At 43.0% G+C, this 13,970-nt stretch overlaps 1 protein-coding gene across 2 annotated transcripts; it reads right to left on the bottom strand.

Moving 5' to 3' along the window:
* Window positions 1-3,952: 3,952 nt before the first annotated feature.
* Window positions 3,953-13,365, bottom strand: LOC135510283 (polyadenylate-binding protein-interacting protein 2B-like). 2 transcript variants are annotated; one of them, XM_064931092.1, is made up of 4 exons: window positions 13,132-13,365; window positions 8,795-8,967; window positions 7,113-7,289; window positions 3,953-6,957 (listed from the first exon to the last, which is right to left on the bottom strand). In XM_064931092.1, the coding sequence occupies exons 2-4, from the start codon at window positions 8,954-8,956 to the stop codon at window positions 6,901-6,903; spliced, it is 396 nt and encodes a 131-aa protein (XP_064787164.1). In that variant the 5' UTR covers window positions 8,957-8,967; window positions 13,132-13,365; the 3' UTR covers window positions 3,953-6,900. The 2 variants fall into 2 exon arrangements, with proteins under 2 accessions (XP_064787164.1, XP_064787163.1); XM_064931091.1 differs by lacking the exon at window positions 13,132-13,365 and adding an exon at window positions 12,593-12,739.
* Between the last annotated feature and the right edge of the window lie 605 nt (window positions 13,366-13,970).

The following is a 13,970-nucleotide window of genomic DNA, read 5'->3' as shown; positions in this document are numbered from 1 at the left end:
TCTCTGGCCACTTTAATAAATGGACATAATAAAAGGTATCACTAGTCACTTTAAATAACACCACTTTAATCATATTTACATACCCTACATTACTCATCTCATATGTACAGTTGAAGTTTACATACTTAGGTTGGCGTCATTAAAAAAACTTGTTTTTCAACCACTCCACAAATTTCTTAACAAACTATAGTTTTGGCAAATCCACTGTGCATGACAAGTAATTTTTCCAACAATTGTTTACAGACAGATTATTTCACTGTATCACAATTCCAGTGGGTCCAAAGTTTACATACACTAAGTTGACTGTGCCTTTAAACAGCTTGGACAATTCCAGAAAATAACGTCATGGCTTTAGAAGCTTCTGACAGGCTGATTTACATAATTTGAGTCAATTGGAGGTGTACCTGTGGATGTATTTCAAGGTCTAGCTTCAAACCCAGTGCCTCTTTGCTTGACATCATGGGAAAATCAAAAGAAATCTGTCAAGACATCAGAAAATATTTTGTAGACCTCCACAAGTCTGGTTCGTCCTTGGGAGCAATTTCCAAATGCCTGAAGGTACTACGTTCATCTGTACAAACAATAGTACGCAAGTATAAACCATGGCACCATGCAGCTGTCATACCGCTCAGGAAGGAGACACGTTCTGTCTCCTAGAGATGGATGTACTTTGGTGCGAAAAGTGCAAATCAATCCCAGAACAGCAAAGGACCTTGTGAAGATGCTGGAGGAAACAGGTACAAAAGTATCTATATCCACAGTAAAACAAGTCCTATAATCGACATAACCTGAAAGGCCACTTAGCAAGGAAGAAGCCACTGCTCCAAAACTGCCATAAAAAGCCAGACTACGGTTTGAAACTGCACATGGGGACAAAGATCGTACTTTTTCGAGCAATGTCCTCTGGTCTGATGAAACAAAAATATAATATTTTGGCCATAATGACTATCGTTATGTTTGGAGGAAGAAGGGAAGAATTTGCAAGCCCAAGAACACCATCCTAACCATGAAGCTCGGGGGTGGCAGCATCATGTTGTGGGGGTGCTTTGCTGCAGGAGGGACTGGTGCACTTCACAAAATAGATGGCATCATGAGGAAATAACATTATGTGGATAAATCTCAAGACACCGGTCAGGAAGTTAAAGCTTGGTCTTCCAAATGGACAATGACCCCAAGCATTACTTCCGAAGTTGTGGCAAAATGGCTTAAGGACAACAAAGTCAAGGAATTGTGAAAAACTGAGTTTAAATGTATTTGGCTAAGGTGTATGTGAACTTCAGACTTCAACTGTATTCTATACCATCTATTGCATCTTGCCTTTGCAGCTCGGCCATCGCTCAACCATATTTATATGTACATATTCTTATTCACCCCTTTAGATTTGTGTGTATTAGGTAGTTGTTGGGTAATAGTTAGATTACTTGTTAGATATTACTGCACGGTCGGAACTAGAACAAGCTACACTCGCATTAACATCTGCTAACCATGTGACCAATAATATTTGATTTGAAAACAAAGGTAATGGACTACAGGAGTCAGCAGAGAGCACGCTCCCATCCACAGGGCTGCAGTGGAGGGTCAAGAGTTCCTCAGAGGTAATGGACTACAGGAGTCAGCAGAGAGCACGCTCCCATCCACAGGGCTGCAGTGGAGTGTCAAGTTCCTCCGCGTCCCTTCACACAGACTGTGTGGTGAAGGAGGCGGAAACAGCGCCTCTTCAACCATCAGGATGATGAAGAAATTCAGCTTGATGAAGATGAAGAAATTCAGACCCTCACAAACTTCTATATATGCAACATTGAGAGCATCATGAGAAGTAGGAGACAGTACAGGTGCATAAAGCTGGGACTGAGAGACTGATAAAACAGCTTCCATCTCTAGGCCATCAGACTTCACCCACTATCTGACCTCTGCCCAGTACCCTGTCCTGGGCTTTTTCACGTAGAAAATTCAGTACCCTGGTTCGGTTTCCTGGAGCTTGTGTGTGAGAATAGTACAGAATAAGTTAATCCTTCACAAAACCTGAAAAACAACAGTTTCATGTTGCGATTAGCAAGATGCACATTCTACATGACATTAGCGAGCTAGCTATTTTTAGAACCTGGTACTCTGGTCCTGGACCCATTACTCAGGCAGGTTCAGGATTTGTTTCACACATGCTTTATAGCGCAAATCAGGGTACCAAACACTCCACGATCCGGATCATGAAGGGATATGTGAAAGCAACCTTAGTAGTCAATGTTACTATCCGGCTACCACCCGGTACCTTAGAGACTGCTGCCCTATGTACATAGTCAATGAACACTGGTCGCTTTGTTTACATACTGTTTTACCCACTTCATATGTATATACTGTATTCTAGTCATGGCTCATCCTGCATAACGGCAGGTAGCCTAGTGCTTAGAGAGTTGGGACAGTAACCGAAAGGTTGCTAGATCGAATCCCTGAGCTGACAAGGTAAAAATCTGTCTTTCTGCCCCTGAACAAGGCAGTTAACCCACTGTTCCTAGACCCAACATTGTAAATAAGAATATGTTCTTAACTGACTTCACCACATAAAAACTACTGCACTACATACCTCTTTTATTCATATACTGTTTATAATAAAGTTTGAGTGAGAGATTTGCATTGAGTATTGTAGCCCTTGACCATGAGTCCATGTTAGTTAGATTAGTTAGATTACTTGTTGGTTATTACTGCATTGTCGGAACTAGAAGCACAAGCATTTCGCTACACTCACATTAACATCTGCTAACCATGTGTATGTATGTGACAAATAAAATTTGATTTGATATAAAAGTCATTGGAAGGTGGTGTCTTCTGTATGGGTGGAGTTTATAGTTAAGAGCGCCGACGCTCGTCTCTTGCGGTACGGTTTTTGGACGCCTACTGTCCTTATTTCATAGCCTCGAGAAATAATTGTCAAACAAAAACGTTAAAATTGACAGACACCTTTTATAGGGTTTGAGTTCCCACACGGCCATAACTCCATGTCACAGCGCGTGTTTACAGAAGACCGACTGATGACGGGACTACCTGGGATAATTAGCACACTGCATCTCCCAACACCTGTGTGTAATCGGAAGGTGGACACCACAAACGTGTTGCTACTGAAAAATACTGGTCGGCTGCAATTGTGTTAAAAATGTTTAGAGGAAGTGTGATTTCTGTTTCTAGAACAGTACCGCAATTGAGAATTAATTCATGTTTAGATGGAGTATTTTGGCTTAATTTACAATTTAGCCATTTATCAGACACTCTTATCCAGAGCAACTTACAGTAGTAGCAAATGCAGACATTTTTTCCCCCCCCCACAACCTTAACATTGCAAGTGCAAACTGAGCCACATGGCTTCCAGAGCCAATTCACCTTTAAACAGAACATGGAGTAACATTTGGCTCCTTTCAGGCCATTATTGTGCTAGGACTACCAGTCACAGAAATAAGATACCATAGGGAGTGTGTAGGAGGACCCTGATACTGTGTAAGAGGCAAACGATTGTGTGTGTGTGTGTGTAGGACCTGGATACTGTGTACGAGGCTAACTATGGTATGAGTGTCTGTACGACCCTAATCTCTGAGGGGTCTTTGGGCTGGTTTGCTAACTACCTCTCTCAGAGTGCAATGTGTAAAGTCAGAAACTCTGCTGTCTCAGCCACTGCCTCTCGCCAAGGGAGTACCCCAAGGCTCGATCCTAGGCCCCCCCCTCCCCCGGGGCGGTTCTAAACCAACCTCGCTGGAAGTCTTCCCCCGGGGCGGTTCTAAACCAACCTCGCTGGAAGTCTTCCCCCGGGGCGGTTCTAAACCAACCTCGCTGGAAGTCTTCCAATAGAAACTTTCCCTTTCTGTTTGTGCTCATCAACTGAAAGATGAAATGAAACTGTAAGAATCTTTCCTCCTAACGTTGAGAAATAACTCCTAAACAAGTTGACAAAGACAACCAGCCGTTTACCTGCATTTTTTCATCTTTATTAATCTTTTTTTTTGTATTGAAATTCATACTTTGTGTTGTCAGGACTTTCCAACTCAAAAATCACAAAAAAGAAAATGATTTATGTAAATCCACTCGGCGGACAATTCTTATTGGTTGACTCAGCATGCACGTGGCCTGTGATTAGTCAACTTGACCTCAAGTCCCGCCCATTCATTTGAACCTCCCCTAGACACTGAGCTAAAGACAGACAAGTATGAACCCCAAAATGGCACCCTATTGCCCATGTGGTGCACTACCACTGGGAGCCCCATGGGCCCTGATCAGAAGTAGGGCACTATACAAAGGAATATGGGTGCCATTTTGGAATTCATTTCCAATTCCCGTTTTGACCACAGGCTGCGGCAACCCAAGAGAGACAAAACAACTTTGCTCCTCGAAAGACAAAATAAATGAGATTTAAATTTTAAAACAGAGCCTGATCAGGTGTTTATATAAACACGATTGAACCAACAAGAGTTCAACATGATGCTTCCATTCTTTCAGTACTGAGAGGCCGCGTCCCAAACGGGACCCTGTTCCTTATTTAGTGCACTACTTTTGACCTGAGCCCGTAGGGTTCTGGTTAAAAGTAGAACACTGTACGGGGAACAGGGTGCCATTTGAGATGCAAGCCAGAGAGAACAGCCTCGTTCCAAACTCTAAAATACCCTAACCCCTACACCCTTGTTCACTTAGAACCATCAAAAGGGTCCAAATGCTCCCCATACACGACCTACCTTTCAGATCCAGGTTCTGATATGGGGGCTGGAACCTCAATCTTTTCACCCACAAGGGGTTAGGGGATAGGAGAGGAGTAACTGGTTTGGAACCAGACCCATGAGGAATAAAAACCGCTCTACACAGAGAGTGTTTATGATGTCATAAGAGGAAATTTAGGCAGGTCTGTAGGCCGTTATCAATGAAAACATCAATCCAGTGCAGAGTGTTCGAGTTGGCTGCTCGGGGGGGCAAGGAGACCCCTAGCTCCGCTAAAACCATTGACAACTATGTGCCATTTTTAGGGATTGTTAAATAACCGTTTTCATCAACTCTTGAAGAGCATAGTCAAGAGATATACAGCAAGTAACTGCGTGCTCTCATGGTCAATAAACATCAATTGATCATGTATTTTTTTTTTTTATATGTGAGAGTAGCCTATTAATTTGGCATGTAGCAAAATAGATTCAGACAACATAATTTAGCTTTCTTCATCAGAGATTAGGCTTGTGGAAAGAGCTTGACATGGACGAGTCCTCATCTTGATAAAGTGGACTACGGTCACCTCCACTAGAGGACAAGCAAATCAAACAATATCTGGATATAGCAATCTAGTTAATACACTGAAAGTTAGCTAGCCACATTGACGCAATCTGCCGTTAGCTAGCCACATTGACGCAATCTGCCGTTAGCTAGCCACATTGACGCAATCTGCCGTTAGCTAGCCACATTGACGCAATCTGCCGTTAGCTAGCCACATTGACGCGTTACATCAATTTATTCTCACATCTGTCAGCAGCAATAGGGATTAAAACACTCTTAAAAACAATGTTGTAAAGGGGATAATGTTAGCTAACGTTACTAGGTAGGCCTATGTTGGTTGGGGGAAAAAAGTACATTAGGTCTACTTACCACTATGTTTAGCCAACTGTACAACGTTTCTACCAGTAGCTAGCAAAGTAAACATTATCAAAACAACAGTACATCTGCAAATGCCCCCTTCTGCTGCTTGACAGGCAGAGCCCACAACTGATGGGAAATTAACCTAAACCACTCATACTTGTCAGGTAATAGCTCTCCTTTCTATCGCTCAAATATCCAATCAATGGTGGTCAATATTGATATATATCGTGAGGCTACCCTCACGTATCTGAAATTCCACGATCAGTTGATGTTTACTGATCACGGAAAGTATGCAGTTAATTTAGAACTGATGATAAAGGCAAATGTGGGATAATCTGAAGTTTGTATTTTTGACTCTGGGCTTCAAGAGGAGATGATATTTACAACCAAATAGTTAACATTTATTTAACAATCCCTTGAAAACGGCACGCAGTTGTCAACGGTTTAAGTGGAGCTAGGAGTCTCCTTGCCCCCTCAGCAAGCAATTCAAAACCTCTGCACCGTATTGTGACATTTTATTGATAACGACCTATTGAACAGAGTCATTATGATGTCATATTGTTACCAGAGGTACGTAGATGTACAGAGTTCTAGAACGGACAACTGTCTGTCATCCATGTTGGCACCGGGTCATTCTATAGCAACAAGAACATTCTTAGTTGGATTCCAATTAGAATGGTAATGTTGTGGAACATTCCGGCACAAACATGGCAGCCATGAAAAGTATAAATGCAGATCTCAAAATGGCACCCTATTTCCTATGTAGTGCACTACTTTGGACCAGATAGTGCACAATGAAGGTGGAACGGGGTGTCATTTGCGATTTGCCTGTTGCAATATCATGGAGTTTTTAGGTGCCAACATGGCAACCGTGAAAAAGGTCGGTAAATCTCAGAGTTTCTCGTTACTCTGTATATGTACGTCTCGGTGTGCATCCGAAAAGGTACCCTGTTCCCTATGGACTCAAGCCCATGGGCCCTGGTCAAAAGTAGTGCACTACATAGGGAATAGCGTGCAATTTGAGACACTACCTTTACAGTGTACATGGAGCAGCAGCTCCCTCGATAGGGTTTTATTCATACTGACACCCCCCACCCTGTCCCTTAGTTAACCATCAAACAAACAGAAAATCAAAATAAAAGTCCCCCCACCCTCCTATGGGTTTCTACCTACACGCCCTGGACCTGTGTGTGTTGTTCGTGTGTGTGTGTGTGTGTGTGTTCCGGACGAGGCCGCCAGAGTCTCTGCGAGGGTGTGTGAGATCGTGCTTGTGTGTGCGTGGGCGCTCCCTGGGGGTGAGGGGGACTCCTAGTATTTCACTCCTGGAATGAACTCCTTCGCATCGGGGTTCAAGTTGCTCTTCCTCTGCAGGGAGACACGGAGTGATGGCGAGATTTTAAATAAAGAGAAGAGAAAGTGAGAACCATGCAATTGTACAAAACTAAATTTTTACAAGATGGCGGTCTATTGTTGTACATGTGTGTTCTCTGATGCGTGTGTGTTCCACTGTGTCTCCTCACCGCCATCTCCTCTGCGTTTCCTCCATCGCTGACTGACAGGCCATTAAGCTGCTGCTGGATCTGACCCACCCCCGAGGGGAGGTCCCTGGCCGGGATGAACCAATCCTGGTCCTCCTCATCCAACATCTCCTGGAAACAACGCTCCAAGAACTCCTGCTCCAACAACTCCTCTTCAACCTGACAGAGACAGAGACACAGAGAGACACAGAAGGACACAGACAGACACAGACACATAGCTATCAGCCACAATCGTTGCTGACAGGTGTGTAAAATTGAGCACACTGCCATGCAATCTCCATAGACACACATTGGCAGTAGAAAGGCCTTACTGAAGAGCTCAGTGACTTTCAACATGCCACTTTTCCAACAAGTCAGTTCGCCAAATTTCTGCCCTGCTAGAACTGCCCCGGTCAACTGTAAGTGCTGTTATCGTGAAGTGGAAACGTGTAGGAGCAACAACAGCTCAAGTGCAAAGTGATAGGCCACACAAGCTTACAGAACAGGACCGCCGAGTGCTGAAGCATGGAAAAAATAAATCATCTGTCCTCGGTTGCAACATTCACTACGTAGTTCCAAACTGCCTCTGGAAGCAACGTCAGCACAAGAACGGTTCGTCGGGAGCGTCATGAAATGTGTTTCCACGGCCGAGCAGCCGCACACAAGCCTGAGATCAACATGTACAACGCCAAGCGTCGGCTGGAGTGGTGTAAAGCTCTCCTCCATTGGACTCTGGAGCAGAGGAAACACCTTCTCTGGAGTGATGATCACACTTCACCATCTGGCAGTCCGGACAAGAGAATCTGGGTTTGGCAGATGCCAGGAGAACGCTACCTGCCCGAATGCATAGTGACAACTGTAAAGTTTAATGGTCTGGGGCTATTTTTCATGGTTAGGGCTAGGTCCCTTGGTTCCACTGAAGGGAAATCTTAACGCTAAAATGACATTCTAGACAATTCTGAGCTTCCAAGTTTGGGGAAGGCCCTTTCCTGTTTCAGCATGACAATGCCCCCATGCACAAAGTGAGGTCCATAAAGAAATGGTTTTGTCGAGATCGGTGTGGAAGAACATGACTGACCTGCAGAGCCCTGACCTCAACCCCATCGATCCTTTGGGATGAATTGGAATGCAGACTGCGAGCCAGCCCTAATCGCTCAACATCAGTACCTGACCTCACTAATGCTCTTGTGGCATTAGTCCCCACAGCAATGTTTTCCACTAGATGCTGGCACCTTCCCAGAAGAGTGGAGACTGTTATAACAGCAAGGGGGGGGGGGGGGGGCAACTCCATATTAATGCCCATGTTTTTGGAATGAGATGTCCAACAAGCAGGTGGCCACATACTTTTGGTCATGTAGTGTACATGGAGAGGGGGGGGGGGGGAGTGAGAGCGAAATAACGCACCAGGAACTCTTCAGACACTAGTAGTAGTTTATCAGTGAGCCAGGGTAAAATTATCTGTTCTCAGTGCCCAGTATAGAAAGGGAGGGAGAGACGAAGGATGAAGGCATGTCTTACTGTAATGAGATATCCTCATTACACTAAAAAACCCATTACACAACACACAGAGAGAATGGTGTGTGGTTGGATTCCACCTCTAAAGGGTTTCCTCTTGATAAGACAGACATCAAGCAGACACATCTGGGACTAACTGTCTGTGTGTGTGTGTGTGTGTGTACACCAACCTGTCTGTTGTAAACATCCTCGTTCTCCATCCACATGTACTCAGCAAAGGGATCGTCTCCTCCCTGATCCCCCTCTCCTGGATGCCCATTTGCTACAGGCTCCTTGCCTTCCTTCCCCGGAGCCCCACCCCCCGGCGTCTTCACTACCTCGGGACCACTCATCTCCGACGGCTCTGATGGGACCGGAGAGATAAAGAAGCATGGTTACACACACACACACACACACACACGGTTTGATTTTTTTTGGTATTTCTGAGTAATACTGGCATTGTGACAACCCTACCAGTGTTTCCACTGCAGTCATTAACACCAGCTAAATGCTTGTTGATTTCCTCATTGGCTGGAGGTCACAGAGCATTTGGAAGCAGTTTTTTTGGCTTGGCTATATGCATTGTCTAATCTGTTAAAATATTTTTACAAATAATTGTACTAATATGTTATTGGGCAAATCCCCCCCCCCCCATTCATTTGAGTACAATATCCTTTTAAAAAGTCCACAGAACTGACCATTCTACATTCAAAAAAAAAAATATCAGGGGTGGGGGTACCCACCGTAACACACCACCCCCCAAAAAAAACTGCTTCAAATTTATCCTGGAGGAAACACTGAACTCTACCTCCACCTTTAAAACCCAAACAGGCCAATTCACTAAACATCACATTGACAACCAGCCTGAGAAACACAGGGAGGCAGTTCTGCAGGAGTTTCTATTGACAACAATGTAGACAAACAGCATCCATAAACATAGTAGAACACTGAAACACACAGACAATAGAACACCATGACATAACAGAAGGCCTGTGAATTCTCTCGTCTGTTATCTTTAGAACGGTCCTAAATGATACCAGGACTGTACAAACTATAAATCACTGACAAACTAAAGCACATCAGACAAACTGTCTGGTAGATCGAGGAATGAAGTAGCCAGGCCAGGGATTGACATTTAAAAAATAAAATAAAGGAAAGGTGGCACTGACACACATACATATATTGATTATATTCTTTCTACGTTAGATTTGTGGAATATATATATATATATATAGCACAAATCTAACGTCGAAGGAATATAATCAATCTAAAACACAAAAGCTCATCAAAAAAATGTTACTACTACACTTCTAATTTTTGCAATTTGAAGTAGGTACTAAAGTGCCTATGTTTTGTTGCTAGTAGATAAAGATCAAATCTAATTTTATTCGTCATATGCTTGGTAAACAAACAGGTGTAGACTAACAGTGTTATGCTTACAGGGCCCAAAATACAAATGTAAAGTGATATGTCGTATTGGGACTTTTAGTTGGAAGCATGAAACCAATCAACATTTTTAAAAGCAACCTAATTATGCAATCTTCCCTTTACGGTCTGAAAAGGCACTCGCCCTCTGGGTAAATCAGGAGTATTTTTTGGGTTGCCTTACGAATATGATCCCTTACCCAAGTAACTATTTTCACCTAAACACCCTGGGGAAGAACCAGAAAGACCAGACTTGTGGAACTATTTGTATTTTGGTTGTCACCTGAAGAAAGAAAATCAACCACAGAGGTTGTTGATGATTGACTGCTCATGTCTGGCAATAGGGCTGAATATCAATCCCTGAGCTATGCCTAGAATGGTAGAACAGTGGTTCAAGCTCCATACTGATTTCAGTTCAATACAGCTGAAACTAACAAGCTCCATACTGATTGAATGCAACATTGAGATAAGCACTTATAATAAAGAAAGGAAAATGTTCATTATACTTTGCATGCATTGATGGTAATAGGAATTGTATGAGGTATGATCGGATTGGGGATGGTAAAGTGGCCATGTTCTGTTCTGATCTCCAGCCGGCACAGCCAGAAGAGGCCTGGCCAACCCTCATTAGTTCCCGTCTCGGTTTCTTCCTAGGTTTTGGCCTTTCTAGGGAGTTTTTCCTAGCCACCGTACTTCTACACCTGCATTGCTTGCTGTTTGGGATTTTAGGCTAGGTTTCTGTACAGCATTTTGAGATATCAGCTGATCAAAGTGGCTATATAAATACATTTGATTAAATTAGAATTTGGACCAACGCCTGGCCTTTGTAGTCCATTAGTTAGTGACTCGGACCCCTGGCTCGAGACAACATGGCTACCTTTCCTTTCTCAATTAAATACAACGAATATATAAATTTTAAAGAATTTGGACCAGTGTCGTCAGAATACAGTTCAACCACAGGTGGCTGATGGAAAATCTAGTAGAAGCTCCACACGGAGAAGCAATGTAATCGAACCGTTTCCTGTATTATATACACACACACACACACATTTCTACTACGTTACACTCATTCCCTGTCATTCAGAGGGAGAACAAAAGAACACATTGTGAATGAGGCAGCGACGCCTCTACATGAGAGGGGAAAACACCATATTTTGAAAAAAATATATATATATTTTGAAGAAAAAAAAAATATATATAAGTCAATAAAACGTGTACGGCCATGGACCGGTGCTTATGTAATACAGCTAGTCAGAGACCTGCGTGACATTGCAGAGGATTGCACTGCCTGTGTGAATGCTATAGCAAGCTATATCTGAAAGTTAAATACGTAGTAAGCTACAATAGCTAGCTGCTCTTCGAGACAGCAATCCTAACGTGGACAGCTAGCTACAGTGCCAGTCCTTGTACATTAGCGAGCTTGCTACTGCAGTGCAGGACAATTTGCTAACTTCACATGAAGCCACGTGTTTTCTTTATTTAGCGATCAACAATGCCAAAATGGCACACCTGTGTATGGAATAGCTACTGCGCATTTCTAGCTGGTTAGCCATCACTGGTAAATATAGTTAGTCTGATGCTATTTGTATTGGGGTCAACGTGTTGTTGTGTAACTTATTAACCACGCTGCATGCAGGGAGGGGCTTGCTCGTGTATGTATACAATGAGAAATGTAAACACGTTATTAACCATGGGTTATTTTCGGCCTCGTTAAAAGCTTAACTTAATTCTGCTAAGATAAGTCTTATGGGGGGCAGTTTAGCTATAGGTTTGTGGTGATGGATTTAACGATAGCTAACGACGCTACATCAACCTGCCTTCCATTGGTTTATTAGCCAGATAGCAGTCTCACACCTTACCAAAACACCTTCCTAGCTAAGAATGGAAAACAAATGGTGGCTAACATCATCGAGGTTGGCCGCACATGAAGTGACGACCAACAAAAACGACAACTACACATGAAATTAGCGGGCTAGCTGTGAAAATGGTTGTGAGGGCTTAGCTAGGCAATGCTAGCTACAACATGCTACCACCACCATGGGATGGGCCTGCATGGTTAACATAACGAAACACTTAGCTGGCTAAAGGAGTTAGCTAACTCCTTTAACTAGCTAACAGAGGCTAACGGTCACGAAAAAAAAAAGTTTAACGGTAAACATTTTGAAACGGCTGGTACTAGAACGTATTTCCCACAAACACACGTAACAATGGCAATGTCAGATCTTAGAACGGCAAAACGCAAGGCTAACAATGGCAATGTCAGATCTTAGAACAGCAGAACGCAAGGCTGGCAATGTCAGATCTTAGAATGTCAGAACGCAAGGCTAACAATGGCAATGTCAGATCTTAGAACAGCAGAACGCAAGGCTAACAATAGGTTCGAGTTCCATTCCCATCTGGGTTGATGCGTCAGAGACGCAATTAGCTAAGCTAGGCTAGCTGGCATTTAGCTAGGTCAGTGCATGGCATTTCGCACGGAATCGGGCCAAGACGCAATATTTCGTTTTCAAATATTTGGCTGTGAAATCCACGTAAAAAAAACGGCGGGTGTTCTAGAGTCATACCTGGCATCCCCTGCTTCAGTGTTTCCTCTTTTCTTTTTTTAAAAAGACAAAATAAAAAAACGTATTTCCAATACACTCGTAGGCTAGCTAACGTTAGTTAGCTAAATACATTAGGAACACGGTGGTCATGTGGTCTAGGCTTGGACAAACAGCCAACAAGCGCCCTCCCTCTCACCAAAACACACACTTGCGTGGCTAACATTAAAACTAGTGGAGTGGTAAGAGAGACAAAGTCAGCGGGAGATATAATGTTGAACAATAAATATAAATATTACCGTATAGCGGACACTATTAAGACGTGTAATGGTGACAAACATGTTATAGCTAGCTAGTAGCAGAGTAAACAATGTTTAACAGACAAATGTGAGTGTTTTGAGAAACTCACCAACTACCTACATCCTTTATCGTTAGCTAGCTTTGTTTGGATATTCAACAGTCAAGCGAACGATACGGGCTTGCCAAGTTAAGATTGAAAACACAGCCACAGCTGTTAGCAACCTACGATAGCCGCTAACCTATAAATAGGTAACGTTACTCACCAACCAAGTTGAAATGTGGTAAACAAACCCCGTAGTAAAAACTAAACGGCAGCTCCTATGAAAGCGGCTCCTCAATTGCCGAAAGAACCCCCAGAACAAAACAATTTAACACATCCAATTTTAAGATTTGTAAATATGCGTCTTTGTCCGTTTTTCCCCGTTATAGTCCATAGAGAAAGAGCCTCGAAAATCACGATTTGTGCCACAACCGCGAGCCAGGAAAACGGTCACGTGGTACCGATTGTACAACTGTACACACCGACTATTGGTGGGAACGGAAATCAGTCAACTCCTTTTACTGACATCACTGGTATGGAGTAAAAAAGAAACAGCCCCCTTTTCATTCACAGACGGAGTAAAAAACATTGTGCAATCTGGTAAAGTAGGGCATATGTATATATATATATATATATAGTAATTGGGCGGGCAACACATTATTTCCTCCTTACCCTAATTGTATTCCTGGTGCCTTTATAATATGTGTCAAGTTAACGATTTCCTGGTCTAAACTGTGACGAATACCATATCAACAAGTACGGTCATTACTAATCATTTCATTTGTGATTGTCCAAGAGAGTAGAGGAAAAAAGTACATTCAAGACTGTTGAGATTCTGCTAATGGCAATGGTTGAAATGCATTATCTTTAACAGTCAGCAGAGGGCGCCACAAATACATATTTTAAGAGCATGGGAGGTGTTTGTGAGAGAGAGAACTTTATGGAACACAAAGCCTTCACTATCTCATCCTGGAATATCCTAGGCTTGGAGTCCTCTGCCGTTTTCCTAAAGAGCAGGAACCTGGATTTCACCAAAGAAATCAGAAATACAGACAATGTCAT

Source organism: Oncorhynchus masou, chromosome 23, assembly GCF_036934945.1.
Source record: "Oncorhynchus masou masou isolate Uvic2021 chromosome 23, UVic_Omas_1.1, whole genome shotgun sequence".
Taxonomy (NCBI): domain Eukaryota; kingdom Metazoa; phylum Chordata; class Actinopteri; order Salmoniformes; family Salmonidae; genus Oncorhynchus; species Oncorhynchus masou.
Note: the sequence above shows the minus strand (reverse complement) of the source record. Positions and strands in the feature narration are given on the sequence as shown.